The following is a 12937-nucleotide window of genomic DNA, read 5'->3' on the forward strand; positions in this document are numbered from 1 at the left end:
GATTGTCCTTTCCATTTCATATTTGTTTAATTCTAATATTTTTAATGTATTGGATCTTCTTTGTAGAAGATAGTTAATGCACAAATGTCTTTTGCTACCCTGGAAGAAAATTACCCATTGATGGAAGTCAAAAGTTTCAAGCACTGCCAAATTATTCAAGCTGCAGCTAAAATTGTCTGAATAAAGAGCTTTGGTTCTCAGAAAAGACCAATAGTAGAATTCTCGATGGTCGGGAGTAAAGTAAGGCAATAATGTAATTAAAAAGATGAGATATGTAATTGAAACTTAAAGGCAAAGCTAGGATTAAATTACAGCCTTTTATTTTCTTCTGACCACCCATGAATTTAGAGCGTATCCATATATATTTTTTTGTCTGTAAAATATATACACAATACACACTTTGGTTTTAATAAAAGAATCATGTCCTAGGCACTGACCCACGTAGGCATTATTCCTGTATGAACCTCAGCAGTAATTATGTAACCCAAGGGGAAAGACAGCGAGCCTGATGTGTGCAAAAATTGTATTTCAGCAGAGTTGCTGAATAATAATCAGAGACAGCATCCTTGCACCTCCTTATTTTTTTCTCACACCTTCACCCTCAATCTGGGGGGTTGGTGGGAGCTGGTGAAAGAGAGTCAGTGGTGATGGGAGAGGGTCATTAAGTCCAATTATGATGAACCTACCACCATGGGTCGAATGGCCTCCTTCTGTGTTGTATGATTCTTTCTCAGCTGAGACCACCTGACAGCATAGACTGTAGTTTGAATTGGTGACTTTAACAATGACACCTGTGGTAATTTCTATAATTTAATGTGATTAGAATGACAAGGGCAGCAGATACATAATAGAAGGACAAGGGCAGTAGATGCATAGAAATACCACCACTTGGGAGTTCCCCTCCAAGCCACGCACCATCCTGACTATCGCTGTCCTTCACTGTTGCTGGGTCAAAATCCTGGAACTTCCTGCCTAACAGCACTGTGGATGTTCCTATGCTGCATGGACTGCAGCAGTTCAAGAAGACAACTCACCACTAGCTTCTCAAGGGCAAATTGGGGACGTTTTTGATTGGTGTATGTTGCTTTCAAGCTTAATTTGGAATTCAATTGTATTATTTCCCAGCAATTCTTTTACTATAAGATTACTAATTAACCGTGCCTTCTTAGACAATACTAGATCTTGTGGTGCCAGCCTTCTATCTTGTAAGATGATGGTTTGCACCTTGATGGTCAACTCTGTATTAAGCATTGCCTGGTGTGGCTTAGGAACTCACTCTGGCATGACAATCACATTTGCAGCAAAGGAAGACAGTGGGCTGAGAAGGGGCACAATTTGCTGGCCTCTGTTTTCTCTGGGCCACCTTCTCGGCCCAGAGCTTTTTTGTATCTGCTTGCCTCTTTCAGTCAGCCTCCAGAGGTCACAGCTGTAAGAAACTGTCTCCCAGGTGTTAGTGTCAATATCTGGCACCTTCATATCTCGCTTACAGGTCTCCTTGTAGCAGAGGTATGGATGCCTAGGATATCATAACACAATGGCCAGTTTACAGTACGGAAGATCTTTGGATGTACGGCCGCCATACATATGATGAATGTGGCTGAGCCAGCGCAGATGTTATTGACTTAGCAATGAGTGTATGCTGATGGAATTAGCATGCTCCAGCACTTCCAAGATGGTGAACTTGTTCTGCCCAGGATATGTCTGAGACAGTGAAAGCGGAAGCTGTTAAGCTGTTAAGCCTTTTTTCCTGTCTAGCATATGTTGGCCAGCTCTTGCCATTGTAGAGGAGTGCACTGAGGATAGAGGCTTAGTAGACTTGCAGTTTGGTGCTTACCCACTATCCCTGCAGCCCTGCCATCTCTTCCACCGACAATGTTCACTCTTCCCCTTGGACAATGCACACCCCCCCCACCGACAATGCGCCTCTCCCCTGAGAATGCTCACCCCTTCCCACATACCATCTCCAAACTCAGCTCTTGGAATCCCTGGCTTCTGTTCAACTGATGTCAGAAGAGGCAGCATTGTCAGGCCTGTGGTGGGGGGGTGGGGAGGGGGCTGCAGTGGGTGGGGGCTGCGGTGGGTAGGGGGGTGGTGGGAGGGATGAGCATTGTCCAGTTTGAGGGGTGGAGGGTGAGCCAGGAGGGGGTTTAAGCATTGTCGGGGGAGTGAGGAGGAGGGTAAGCATTGTCAGAGGGTTGGGGGAAAGTGAGCAATGCTGTGTGTGACAGGGACACTTTAAAAACTCTGCAAGTCAATGAACTGAAGACAGACTTTAAGGGTGTGTCTTCAGTTCATGTTGGCTCCACTGTAGGTACATTTTGCTATTGGACCTCCTGACTCTGCTCATCGCTGGATTCAAACTAGAGCTGGGACCAAAAGGACCTAAGGCTCCAGCATTAAAAGGTAAATGGGTAATTTAAATTGCAGTTAGCGGCGGACACTCCCACTCTGCTGCTGGCTGGAAGATTTGGGCCAGTGTTTCTATCAGCTTAAGTCACAATTTAGCAATGAAATTTTCTGATTGCAGCTGATTTAATTTTTATATTTCTTTTATTGTATGAATTCTTCATAACACCAAAGATGGAGAGACGACCGGCTGTTTCTGTTGTTATGTCAACGCTGAGTGTGTTTCATCAATCAACTGTTCTTATATTCTTTGTTTTTTTTTAGTAAATTTTCAATGATCAGTCACTAACCTTAAGCGTGGGAGCTATGTCATCAGAACACGAGTCTATCATATATATTCTTCATTTGTTATTTACTGTTGACGTTCAGTTTTAATCTTCCAATATCACAAGTTCTATGATTAATTTCCTTGTCTCTTATGACTATCAAATTTGAGTATCTTTGGTTTGCACTGAGATATGGCCAAATGAGATAAGCATTGTAATATAAGTATATAATATATGTAAAATCAGGTGTACTATGTTATGAGGCCCACGCAATACCACTATGTTTCTTTTTTCATGCTGTGACCAAGATTTTGATTATTGTGTGGGTGTGTTCAATGAGGCTGTAGCTAAATACCTTTGTTAGGCGAGGAGCTCCGAACAGCAGAATTTTTAAAGGTAATTAGATATTTAGCTGATCTAAAGTCTATTGACTCTGCGAACCAGCTTTGGAATGTTTTTTTCTAATTAATTAAGCTTGAACTGGTGAACATTCTTCTCTTCCTCTTGAGAACTTGTCATATTTTTGTTTACCTCAAGATTTTGTTTATATATTGTTGAGGAGAAGAGGGAGGATGGATTAAGGACATGGGTTAGAGACTTTGCTTTTAGTATGTGTACAGGTGACATCACTTAATTAAGTAATTTTGGTGATTGAACATTAAAATTAACTTCTAGTTGTAAGAAATAAGTGTATCTGCATCTCTCGGCCAACATATTCACAATACCTGAACTGCTTATTCATTTAAGTTTTGATGATTTGAACTTGCTGTGTATAAATTGGTTGCTGGTTTTGTTTATATAGAAATTATTTTATTCGAGTTATTTAAGATGTTTCTCAGAGCTGTGATAATGCAGAATGTAATTTGCAAATATATTTAGTCATTCCAAGGAACTCCCTTATTTAATAAATGCTCTGGCAGCACAGTGTAATTGGAGAAAATGTGTTTTGGGAACCACAAAAGGTGCATAACAAAAATTTTAATTTGCCATGTTGGAATGTGCCCTCTAGCAAAGGTGCAGTATGAAAAAAGATCATGTGACCCATCTGGCCAGTTCCAGATAAATGTTACCACAATGCCATTAGTCTAAAAATCCTTAGACCAAAATTAAACCAGATTCATTTAGATTTGAATGATTACTAACATTTTACTTTTCTTCTCTGTCTTTTCACAGATGGTTCAGGCAGCTTAATGAGCATTTTCATATAAGAGGCTGTTCCTATGTTCTGTACAAACCCCATGGGAAAAATAGAACAGCTGGAGAAACTGGTACATTAACTGCATTATTGCTAAATATTCATTAATACAATAATGATTGCATGAACCTATTGAAGTTTTAAAATGTGTATACGCTTGTGTTGTGCAACATCTATAAAATTGCCTCCAATGGGAATGATCTATTTTTCATCAAAGGAAGGGATATTGATATCACCAAAGGAACATTTTTCACTTTAGTACCTTTATGTGAGTCTGAGCTCAGGCAAAGTATGGGTTTGATGTGGCTATAACGTGAGAAAAAAACAAAACAAAGATCAAGGAAACAATGGGGATAGAGGTTACGATCTAAAATTGGTGAACTCAATGTTGAGAAGTGCCCAGTTGAAAATGAGGTATTGTTCCTCAAGCTTACATTGAAGTTCATTGGAACACTGCAGGGGACCAAGAGCAGAGAGGTCAGAGTGTGAGCAAGGTAGAGAATTAAAATGACAGGTGACTGGATACTCAGGGTCATGCTTGTGAACTAAACAGAGGTTTTCTGTAAACTGGTCACCGAATCTGCATTATCTCCACAATATAGAGGAGAGCACAACATGAGCAGCAAATACAGTACGCTAAATTGAAATACATGTAAATCACAGTTTCACTTGGAAGGAATGTCTGGGGCCTTGAAAATGAGACGGGAGTTGATAAAAGGACAGGTATGCATCTCCTGAGCTTGCATAAAAATGTACTGTGGGAAGTGGAGTGGCTGTTGGGGGTAATTGAAGACTGGACCGGGTGTTGCAGAGAGAATACTGAAAGCGGAGGGGAATAAGTGTTTGGTGGTGGCAAACCCACTGGAGGTGGTGCAAAAATGGCAGAAGATGGTCAGTTGAATGCAAAGGCTGGTGGGATGGAAGGTGAAGACAAGGGAATCCCATCATGCTTCTGGGATTGTGGGGAAGGGATGAGAGCAGAAGTGCGTGAAATAGATCGGTTGCAGTTGAGGACCCTGTCAACCATGGTGTGGGGGAATCCTCGGTTGAGGAAAAGGAAGACCAGTTAGAAATGCTAGTATAGAAGATGGCACCGTAGGAACAGATGAGACTGGAAAATGGGAGAATGGAATTCTTACAGAAACAAGTATGAGGAAGTGTATTCAAGATAGCTGTGGAAATCAGTAAGCTTTTGGTGAATATTGGTTGATAGCCTATCTATAGAATGGAGACAGAAGTCAGGGAGGGAAGATTGTGAAGGCAAAAGAAGGGTTGAATTTGGAAGCAAAGTCGATTTTAAAAAAAAAATTTCCAATTCAGGCTGAAAGCAGGAAACGGCAGTTATCAATGTACCAGAAAAGAAGATGAAGTAGAGGGCCCGAGAAGAACTGGAACATATAATGTTCCGCATATCCCATGAAAGGGCAGGTATTGCTAGGATCCATGCAGGTACCTACAGCCGGTCCTTTTATTTGGAGGGAGTGAAGTTAAAAGAGAGGTTGTTCAATGTGAGAACAAGTGCAGCCAGGTTGAGGAAGTTCATGATGGATGGTGACTAGTTGGGCCTCCATTCAAGGAAGAAACAGTGTCCTCAAACCATAATGGTTGAGGATGGTGGTGTAGAAAGTTTGGATGTCTATGGTGAAAAGGAAATAATTAAGGTCAGGAAACTGGAAACTGTTAAAAGTTACCAAGTGTATCGGAAGAGCCACAGTTGTAGATAGGAAGAGATATGACAAAGGGGGAATAGGCAGGGCAAGATGGGATGAAACCAGTTCAGTGGGGCAGGAACAGACTGAAATAATTGGTCTACCAGGGCAGTTCTGTTTGTGGATCTTGGGAGGGGGATAGAAGCAGGTTTTTAATTATTAGGGACAATAAGCTTAGAGACCACAGAGAGAAGGTTTCCAGATGAGAAGGGATCATTGACATTATTGGAAACAATGGCTTGATGTTCAGTGGTGGAGTCATGGTCCAGAAGGACATAAGAGGAAGAGAGTTAGCATTCAACCTCTGCTAGGTAAAGGTCAGTATACCAAACAACACCACCCTAGTCAGCAGGTTTGATGACAATATTAGGGTTGGACCTAAGAGAACAGAGTGCTGCAATTTCAGAGGAAGTTAGGTTAAAGTGAGTGAGGGAAACAAAGAAATGGCCAAAATCTTGGCAGTAGTTTTCAGTGAAAAATGGAGGGAGAATTCTGAAGGTGGATAAAAGGGTCTGCTGAGTGGGAGAAGATACCTGATTGAGGACTGAGTGCAAAGGTGATGAAAGAATGGCTCAGCATTGTGCCAAGCTCAAAATTCATTGAGGTAGGAGTGTAAGGGGCTGAAGCTGATTTCTTTGCTAAAGGTAGATCGTTCAGGGTCAGTGAGGGGAAGGTTGGAAGGTATTGTGAGTGCACGGAAAGGGGTAAGATTGAAAGAAGAGATGGGGTCAGAGGCAAGTGAAGGGGAAGAAGGATCTGGAGAGGCGATGGCACCCATGAGCTGTTGAGGTTTGTGATCCTTCAAATGGAAAAAAAAAAGCTTTTTGTTAAAGCATGGTTTTGAGTGGATCTTGGGATAGGGCAAGAAAAGCAGTTCATGGAATACCGAATATCATGGAGTTATCTGTAATCAGGGGTGGATCCAAACCATGACGTTAGAATTTTAGTTGGAATCCATGTGGAATAAGTCGAAGCCAGAGACAGTTGCTGAGGAAGGAGATGTGGCTGTGAAAGTGAGTTTTGGTTGACACCTATTCAAACATAAGGGGAATAGAAAGCAATGAAGGTGAACAAGCTGAAACAGGCAAACTGAAATCCCATCAGAGAGAACAGAACTTTTTTTTCTTCATTCTTTCATGGCAAGGCCAGCATTTGTTGCCCATCCCTAATTGCCCTTGAAATGAGTGGCTTGTTGGACAATTTCAGAGGGCAGTTAAGAGTCAGCAACATTGCTGTGGGTCTGGAATCACATGTAGGCTAGACCAGGTAAAGATGGTAGATTTCCTTCCCTATAGGATATTAGTGAACCAGATGGGTTTTTACAACAATCGATGATAGTTTCATGGTTACCATTATTGAGACTAGATTTATATTCCAGATATTTTATTCATTGAATTTAAATTCCACCACCTAACATAGTGGAATTTACCACAGCACTAGGCTGGGTCTCTGGATTACTAGTTCAGTAACATTACCATTGTGCCACCATCTCCCTTTTTTCCGCCCTTCGCATGCTTAAAACCACTTGCATCTCTAACTAATCCCAACTCTGATGAGAGGTCATCGACCTGACCCTTCAACTCTATTCCTCTTTCCCCGATGCTGTAATTCTTGGTATTTCCAGCATCTTATTTTTATTTCAGATTTTCAGCATCCTCAGTATTTTGTTTTTATAAATTTTTCTATGTTGTTCCAGCATTGCATTAGACAATTCACAGCTGTACCAGTATCTTGCTTTCAAGACCAGCTATCTTTGTGCCCTTAGACTTGAACTATCAGCCAGTGGTTACAAATTGTGGGCAATTTTGTGCTGTAGCTCCTGCTATCTAGGGACTGTTCTAACACTCTCTACATTTTCTTTTTATGAATTTGTCTCCTCAATGTATTGACTTCTGCTAGGTACAGCTCTGTGCACAGTTTAGTGTCTGGCAAAACTGCCATTTATTCAGGCGACCTTTGACAATGTTGAGGGATGTCACAACCGAGCCTATCTTGTATCTAGCAAACATGTATGCAATTGCACTTCCAACAAGAATTTGTTATTGGAGTCGGGAATGGGAACTCTGGAGAATTATTCTTTTTACCTCTCCTACCTTAAGCCAGGACACTGGGGGAAATTATAGTGTCCTGTAAGATTTCAGGGTTTGGGGCCACAGATGCCTAAATAGGCAGTCGATTCATCATAAGTAATTTTAAGATGGTTTATTAAGCAACAACAGTTTAGATATATATTCACTAATTAGACAGAGAAAAAAGTATATAATGTATGTATAAAATGGACTTTTGGTTGGCCTGCTGTATCCCTCACGGTGGGTCCCGTCACGGTGGGGGTCGTGAAATTCTGGGCTTATTCTTTTGCAGGATTGCTGCTAATTTCTGGGCTCTTAGCATATAAGTAAAGTAATAGATTGTGCATGAACTTAAAAGATTCTCCAGTTCTCCCTTCACCTATAATCATCTTGTGGATAATTCTTAAATAGGTATTATTTCTCCCTAGTCTTCATTTGTCCCAGTCCAAAATTCCTTTTACATTTACTTTAGTTTGACTCTAAGATGGTAATGGTCAGAGGGAGTAAGATTAATTGTCATAAAGTCAGTTTCTCTATGGAATATGTGTCAGTACCTTGACCATTAAAATGTTTTCTTACTCTTCTGGCCATATTAACCATTTCATGCCACGCTGTTTGTCAAGTAGTTGAGCCAGTCTGGGACCAATTCTTCAGTGCAGATGTACCATGTCAGTTACTTAACAAGTTACAAATCACTTCTGCGCACTCACACCGGTGTCCCAATTCCTTCTTTAATCCTCTGTTGGAATTTCATATTCGTAAATCTACTTTGCACATTTCTCTATCTGTTGGATGTGATTTCTAGGGATTCTCCTTTTACTAAATTTTCTATTCAGGTAGTGCGCTTGGTGGTAATCTCTCTGACATCTCCCACAAATTCATCTTTTGCATTTGTGGAAGGATTATCAGGTCTATAGGGATCGTGTTGTGTATTTTGCCAATTAACTTCTTCATCTGGGATTTCACTGTCTTTAAACGGATGCACCACTCAATAATTCTTCCTGACTTTCTGGTAATCTTCTCAAAAGGTCAAAGGGGGTCTCTTGTCTCATGATCTTTGCTTACCTTCCCCTTGTACAGTCCCAATGCCTCAGGTGGTAGCCAGATTATCGAATTCAGTTCTCTTAAAAAGTTCATAGGCAAAGGCACAAATACCTCCAAGAGAAAGCTGTCACCTTATTCATTTCATCTACACTTTCCTTTCACTAAAATGCACGTCAAACCAGATTTATATATTCCATTGAATTATATCCAAGGTGAGTTATTCCAATTTGATGTTGTGTCCTTTTTCTCTTGGTCTAAGTGGGGCATCCCATTTCTTGTCATTGTATCTCTTTCAGAAGTTCTGGAGAAACTTTATAGTCCAATAACATGATTTCATAATATCCTTAAAACAGAAATTAAATATTCCCACCTGATTTCAGGTATTTTGCTTCCGTGTTCTTTCCCTTAAACAACATTTTATTTTCTCAAAAGTAACCCACTAGATCAGGCTTGTCCAAGGGCTGGCATGCAAGGCAGATGTGCAGGGTCCTGATGTAGCTTGTTGGGGGATTGTGGGGGGCTCTTCACGGGCTGACAGACAGGCATCAGGTCTGAGATGCACCACTACATTGACTCCTTGTGGCAGGCAAGAACAAGGGCAGAGGTAAGGCGATAAATTAGTCTTCTCATCTGCAGCTTGTTCACAGAGATGCAGATGCGTGTTGTTGGGCTGGCAGATTTTGTTAGTGTTCAATTTATTTCTTCCAAGAACAAACTTTTTTTTGATACCGAGAAACCACCTAGAATGTTTTTCCATTAGCTTTTATTTGGAAAATTAGAATTTGTTTATTCCCTTTAAATGACAGGTAAATTTCCTTTTGAATGCTTGAAATAGCAACTCATGTCCAGTTACTTATCAATTCCAGTTTCAGAAACAGACTTGGTGGTTTTAAATGGTGGCTTTGCATCAGAGACATAAGTGTTTGCAATCAGTTCAGAGGTGATTTCTATGTCTCCCATACCCAAACACCTTTGTCTCGAAACATAACAAACTGCCTGACTGGTTAAGGCCAAGTCTTTTAAAGGTAAAATCTTTTTGCTGTGCTTTAATTCTCAAAACTGCTGGGTTCACTAGGAGCTGGAAACCATCATCACGTTAAAAAAAAAGTCTGTTGTAACTCTGGCCAAGAGCCCAATGGGTTAATACATCCAATCATATCTGTAAATTTAGAAACTTAAAATCTAATAATACCCAATATACATTTAGTAATCTGAAGATTGTGTGATGAATTTTTTAAAAAAGCAGCTGTCAGCAGAACGGGTTAATTTGTGGCAGGTGTAGGAGGGGTTGGGGGGGGGGGTGCAGAGAAAACCTGGCACACAATTGCAAAATTTTAAATAATTTTTTAAAAACTTCCTCACTCAGAAACCAAACTCCATTTTAAACTTGTTTTGTTGAATCCTATTGTTGTCTCCAACTTCTCTCAAATTTTAGACTAAATTCCAATTACTTTGAATCATTTTTAGCATATTGTAAGAGACGCCAGCTTCTTTAAAAAAAAGACAACACTGCAGCCTCATGCGCAATTGTAGAAAAGGAACAGAATCGTTCCCATCTCTTTTGTTTATCCTTTCCCTCCTTTAAAACAATTTTCAAGTTCTGAAATTTGTGCTTAATTAAATTTGAACCAAATAGTCAGTAAAACATGTTTTTAATTTGAATTTTAACAGTTTAATTAACTCGTGTGATTCTGAGAGGTTCAAATTGGATTCCTGCCAAACTCCAGACTTATCTTTATATTTTGGTTACAGCCTGGCCTTCACAGTTGCATTTTGGTAGTTTGATTTTTTTTAAACGATACAGCAGTTTAAAGTTAGTAAAACGTGTCATTTGAATTTTAAACATTCTAGCTTCTTCCTCGAACCCAATCTTTTGAATCTTTGATGTTTGTGAATAATATCCTGCTTTCACAATTGCTTGGCTCAAATGTATGGTATACGCTCAGCTGGACAAAAGTACTCCTTCATAGGTTCAGGGTAAGGATCATGAGTGAGGATGGTGCAGGAGCCAGATCTCTCTGTAAATACTCTTAGGCTTTTGGAGGGGAACTGTTTGATGCTGACTAGAACCTTGTGGGAGTCCCAGCCCACCTCTTGTTTTCATTCTAGGAAACCTGCAGCTAGGAGGATTTGTTTAAAATAATTGCTTTCAAACTTCTTTGGAACTTCCTTGGTCCCTGTTTAACTCTGAAACCTCACAGGTTCCAGTGTTTGGTCTAATTTTTCACCTTATATAACGTACTCTGTTGTGTGTTTCTTGTACGCAGCAGAACTGATCAAACAGGTCAGTCCCTTTTGTAAGTTATTGACCTGTCCTCTTAACTCCTTATACTTTTTATTCATCTGTAAGGCAAACACACGTACACCATAGGCCACTTTATTCTGTAACATTTTCAAATTCACCTTTCATTTCTGAACCTTTTTAGAAAGCTTATCAAAAATACACTAGTAATCTCTTGCTCATCAGTTGTTACCCAGCGTATACCATTGTGAAGCTATCCTGGCTTCACTTAATAACTACACCACACATTTAACTACAATCTAAGACTGTTGCTCTCAAATTCCAAACCAATCTCGACTCCTGTGGATCCCACTTCCGACACCAATTGTATGATTTTGGGGTTCAGGGCCACAGATACCTAAATAGGCAATTGACTCGTCATATGTAATTTTAAGATGGTTTATTAAGAGACAACAGTTCAGATATGATATATTAACTAATTAGAAAAAGTATACGACCGGTAACCATTTGTGATAACAGCATTCTGCTCTCTGGTTGAAGTGTTGGGAAATTCTTCCCTCAATCTCTTGATCTTCCTCCTCCTCTGGTCCATCTTCCATCTGAAGAAGGCAGCTGCCCAACGAGCACTGCCACCTCATCAGAACCTCAGCCCGACCTCAGAATGACCTCCCCGTATATACCCTTTTTCTGGGGGCTGGTAGCTTATCCAGTGTCAATCACCTGCTCACCAAGGCTCCTTAGACAGCACCTTCCAAACCCACGACCACTACTGTCTAAAAGAACAAGGGCAGTCCTGACTTGGAAATATATTGCCGTTCCTTCACTGTCGCTGGGTCAAAATCCAGGAACTCCCTTCCTAATAGCAGTGTGGGTGTACCTACATCACATGGACTGCAGCAGTTCAAGTAGGCAGCTCACCATCACCTTCTCAAGGGCAACTAAGGATGAGCAATAAATGCTGGCCCAGCCAGCGAAGCCAACATCCATTGAATGAATAAAACAAAACCTATTCAAACTATTCTGACTAATGGATACAGAACAGGTGCTCACAATGTCAGGGTGGTCACCACCTCCCTTGTTCATCACTGCTCAAGGTCAGCTTTTTACATCATGCTGAGGGTCATATCCTGGCCCTTTCTAAACACTTACATAGACAAGGGGGTGCACAAGACGCCTATTACACCAGCTTAGGAATGTCAACATGACAGCCTGAACTAAGTGACCTTGCTGTTCCTGAAGACTGTTTAGAAGTTGAACTGTTCAGAAACTCTCTTCCGGAGAGAAAATCAATGCTGTTTAACTAATCTCATAAAATACAGCAAATACCCATATATTAAAGACTCCAATTTCTTCCAGTCCTCTCCAATACCCTAGCTGACCTAATCAGGTATTTTGCCTTCCATATTTTGGCTATGACCAATTTTAAACACTGTGATAATCTATTGAAGAATAATGATAACTGCTCAACTTATGGCATGATGAATATAGATCATGTAATATAGTTGGATTTGATTTATATTTATATTCTAGCTGAAGGGGCTTTAATGAAATTAACTCAAGGGCTGAAGGATGAGTCTATGGCTTTTATCTACCATTGCCAAAATCATTACTTCTGCCCTATTGGATTCGAGGCTACCCCTTTAAAGGCATCCAAAGCATTTCGGTGAGTATGTATAACTCATAACTGCACTGCTTCTTCTCCTGGGCAGCTTATCAACCCTGTTTTTTTAAACATGGATTTCAATGTCGGACTGCAAGAAACCTCTAATTCTATTTAATTTTGATCATTAGAACAGGAATAATGCAGCAGTTCTGCCAAGAAAAAAGTTAAATATTGGCTTTTTAAATTGAATAATTAATTAGAAATAAGCTTCTGCAAAGACAAATACAGATCAAAAACATATTACAGCTAAAATCGACAAGTTTTAAATTTTAGGGAATGGGACATTTTGATTTAAATGGGTGCCATAAATTTTTGTGAAGGAAGGTTTTCAATTAATGTGCTA

General features: G+C 40.2%; 1 protein-coding gene across 1 annotated transcript in view; it reads left to right on the forward strand.

The window, feature by feature from the left end:
- ercc5 (excision repair cross-complementation group 5) overlaps positions 1-12937 on the forward strand; it is a 143528-nt gene that overhangs the window by 33863 nt on the left and 96728 nt on the right. The window contains exons 6-7 of the mRNA XM_041198712.1: positions 3846-3940; positions 12462-12594. Coding sequence (XP_041054646.1) covers positions 3846-3940; positions 12462-12594 — 228 coding nt within the window. The remainder of the gene's footprint in view (positions 1-3845; positions 3941-12461; positions 12595-12937) is intronic.

Source organism: Carcharodon carcharias, chromosome 11 (assembly GCF_017639515.1).
Source record: "Carcharodon carcharias isolate sCarCar2 chromosome 11, sCarCar2.pri, whole genome shotgun sequence".
Lineage (NCBI taxonomy): Eukaryota > Metazoa > Chordata > Chondrichthyes > Lamniformes > Lamnidae > Carcharodon > Carcharodon carcharias.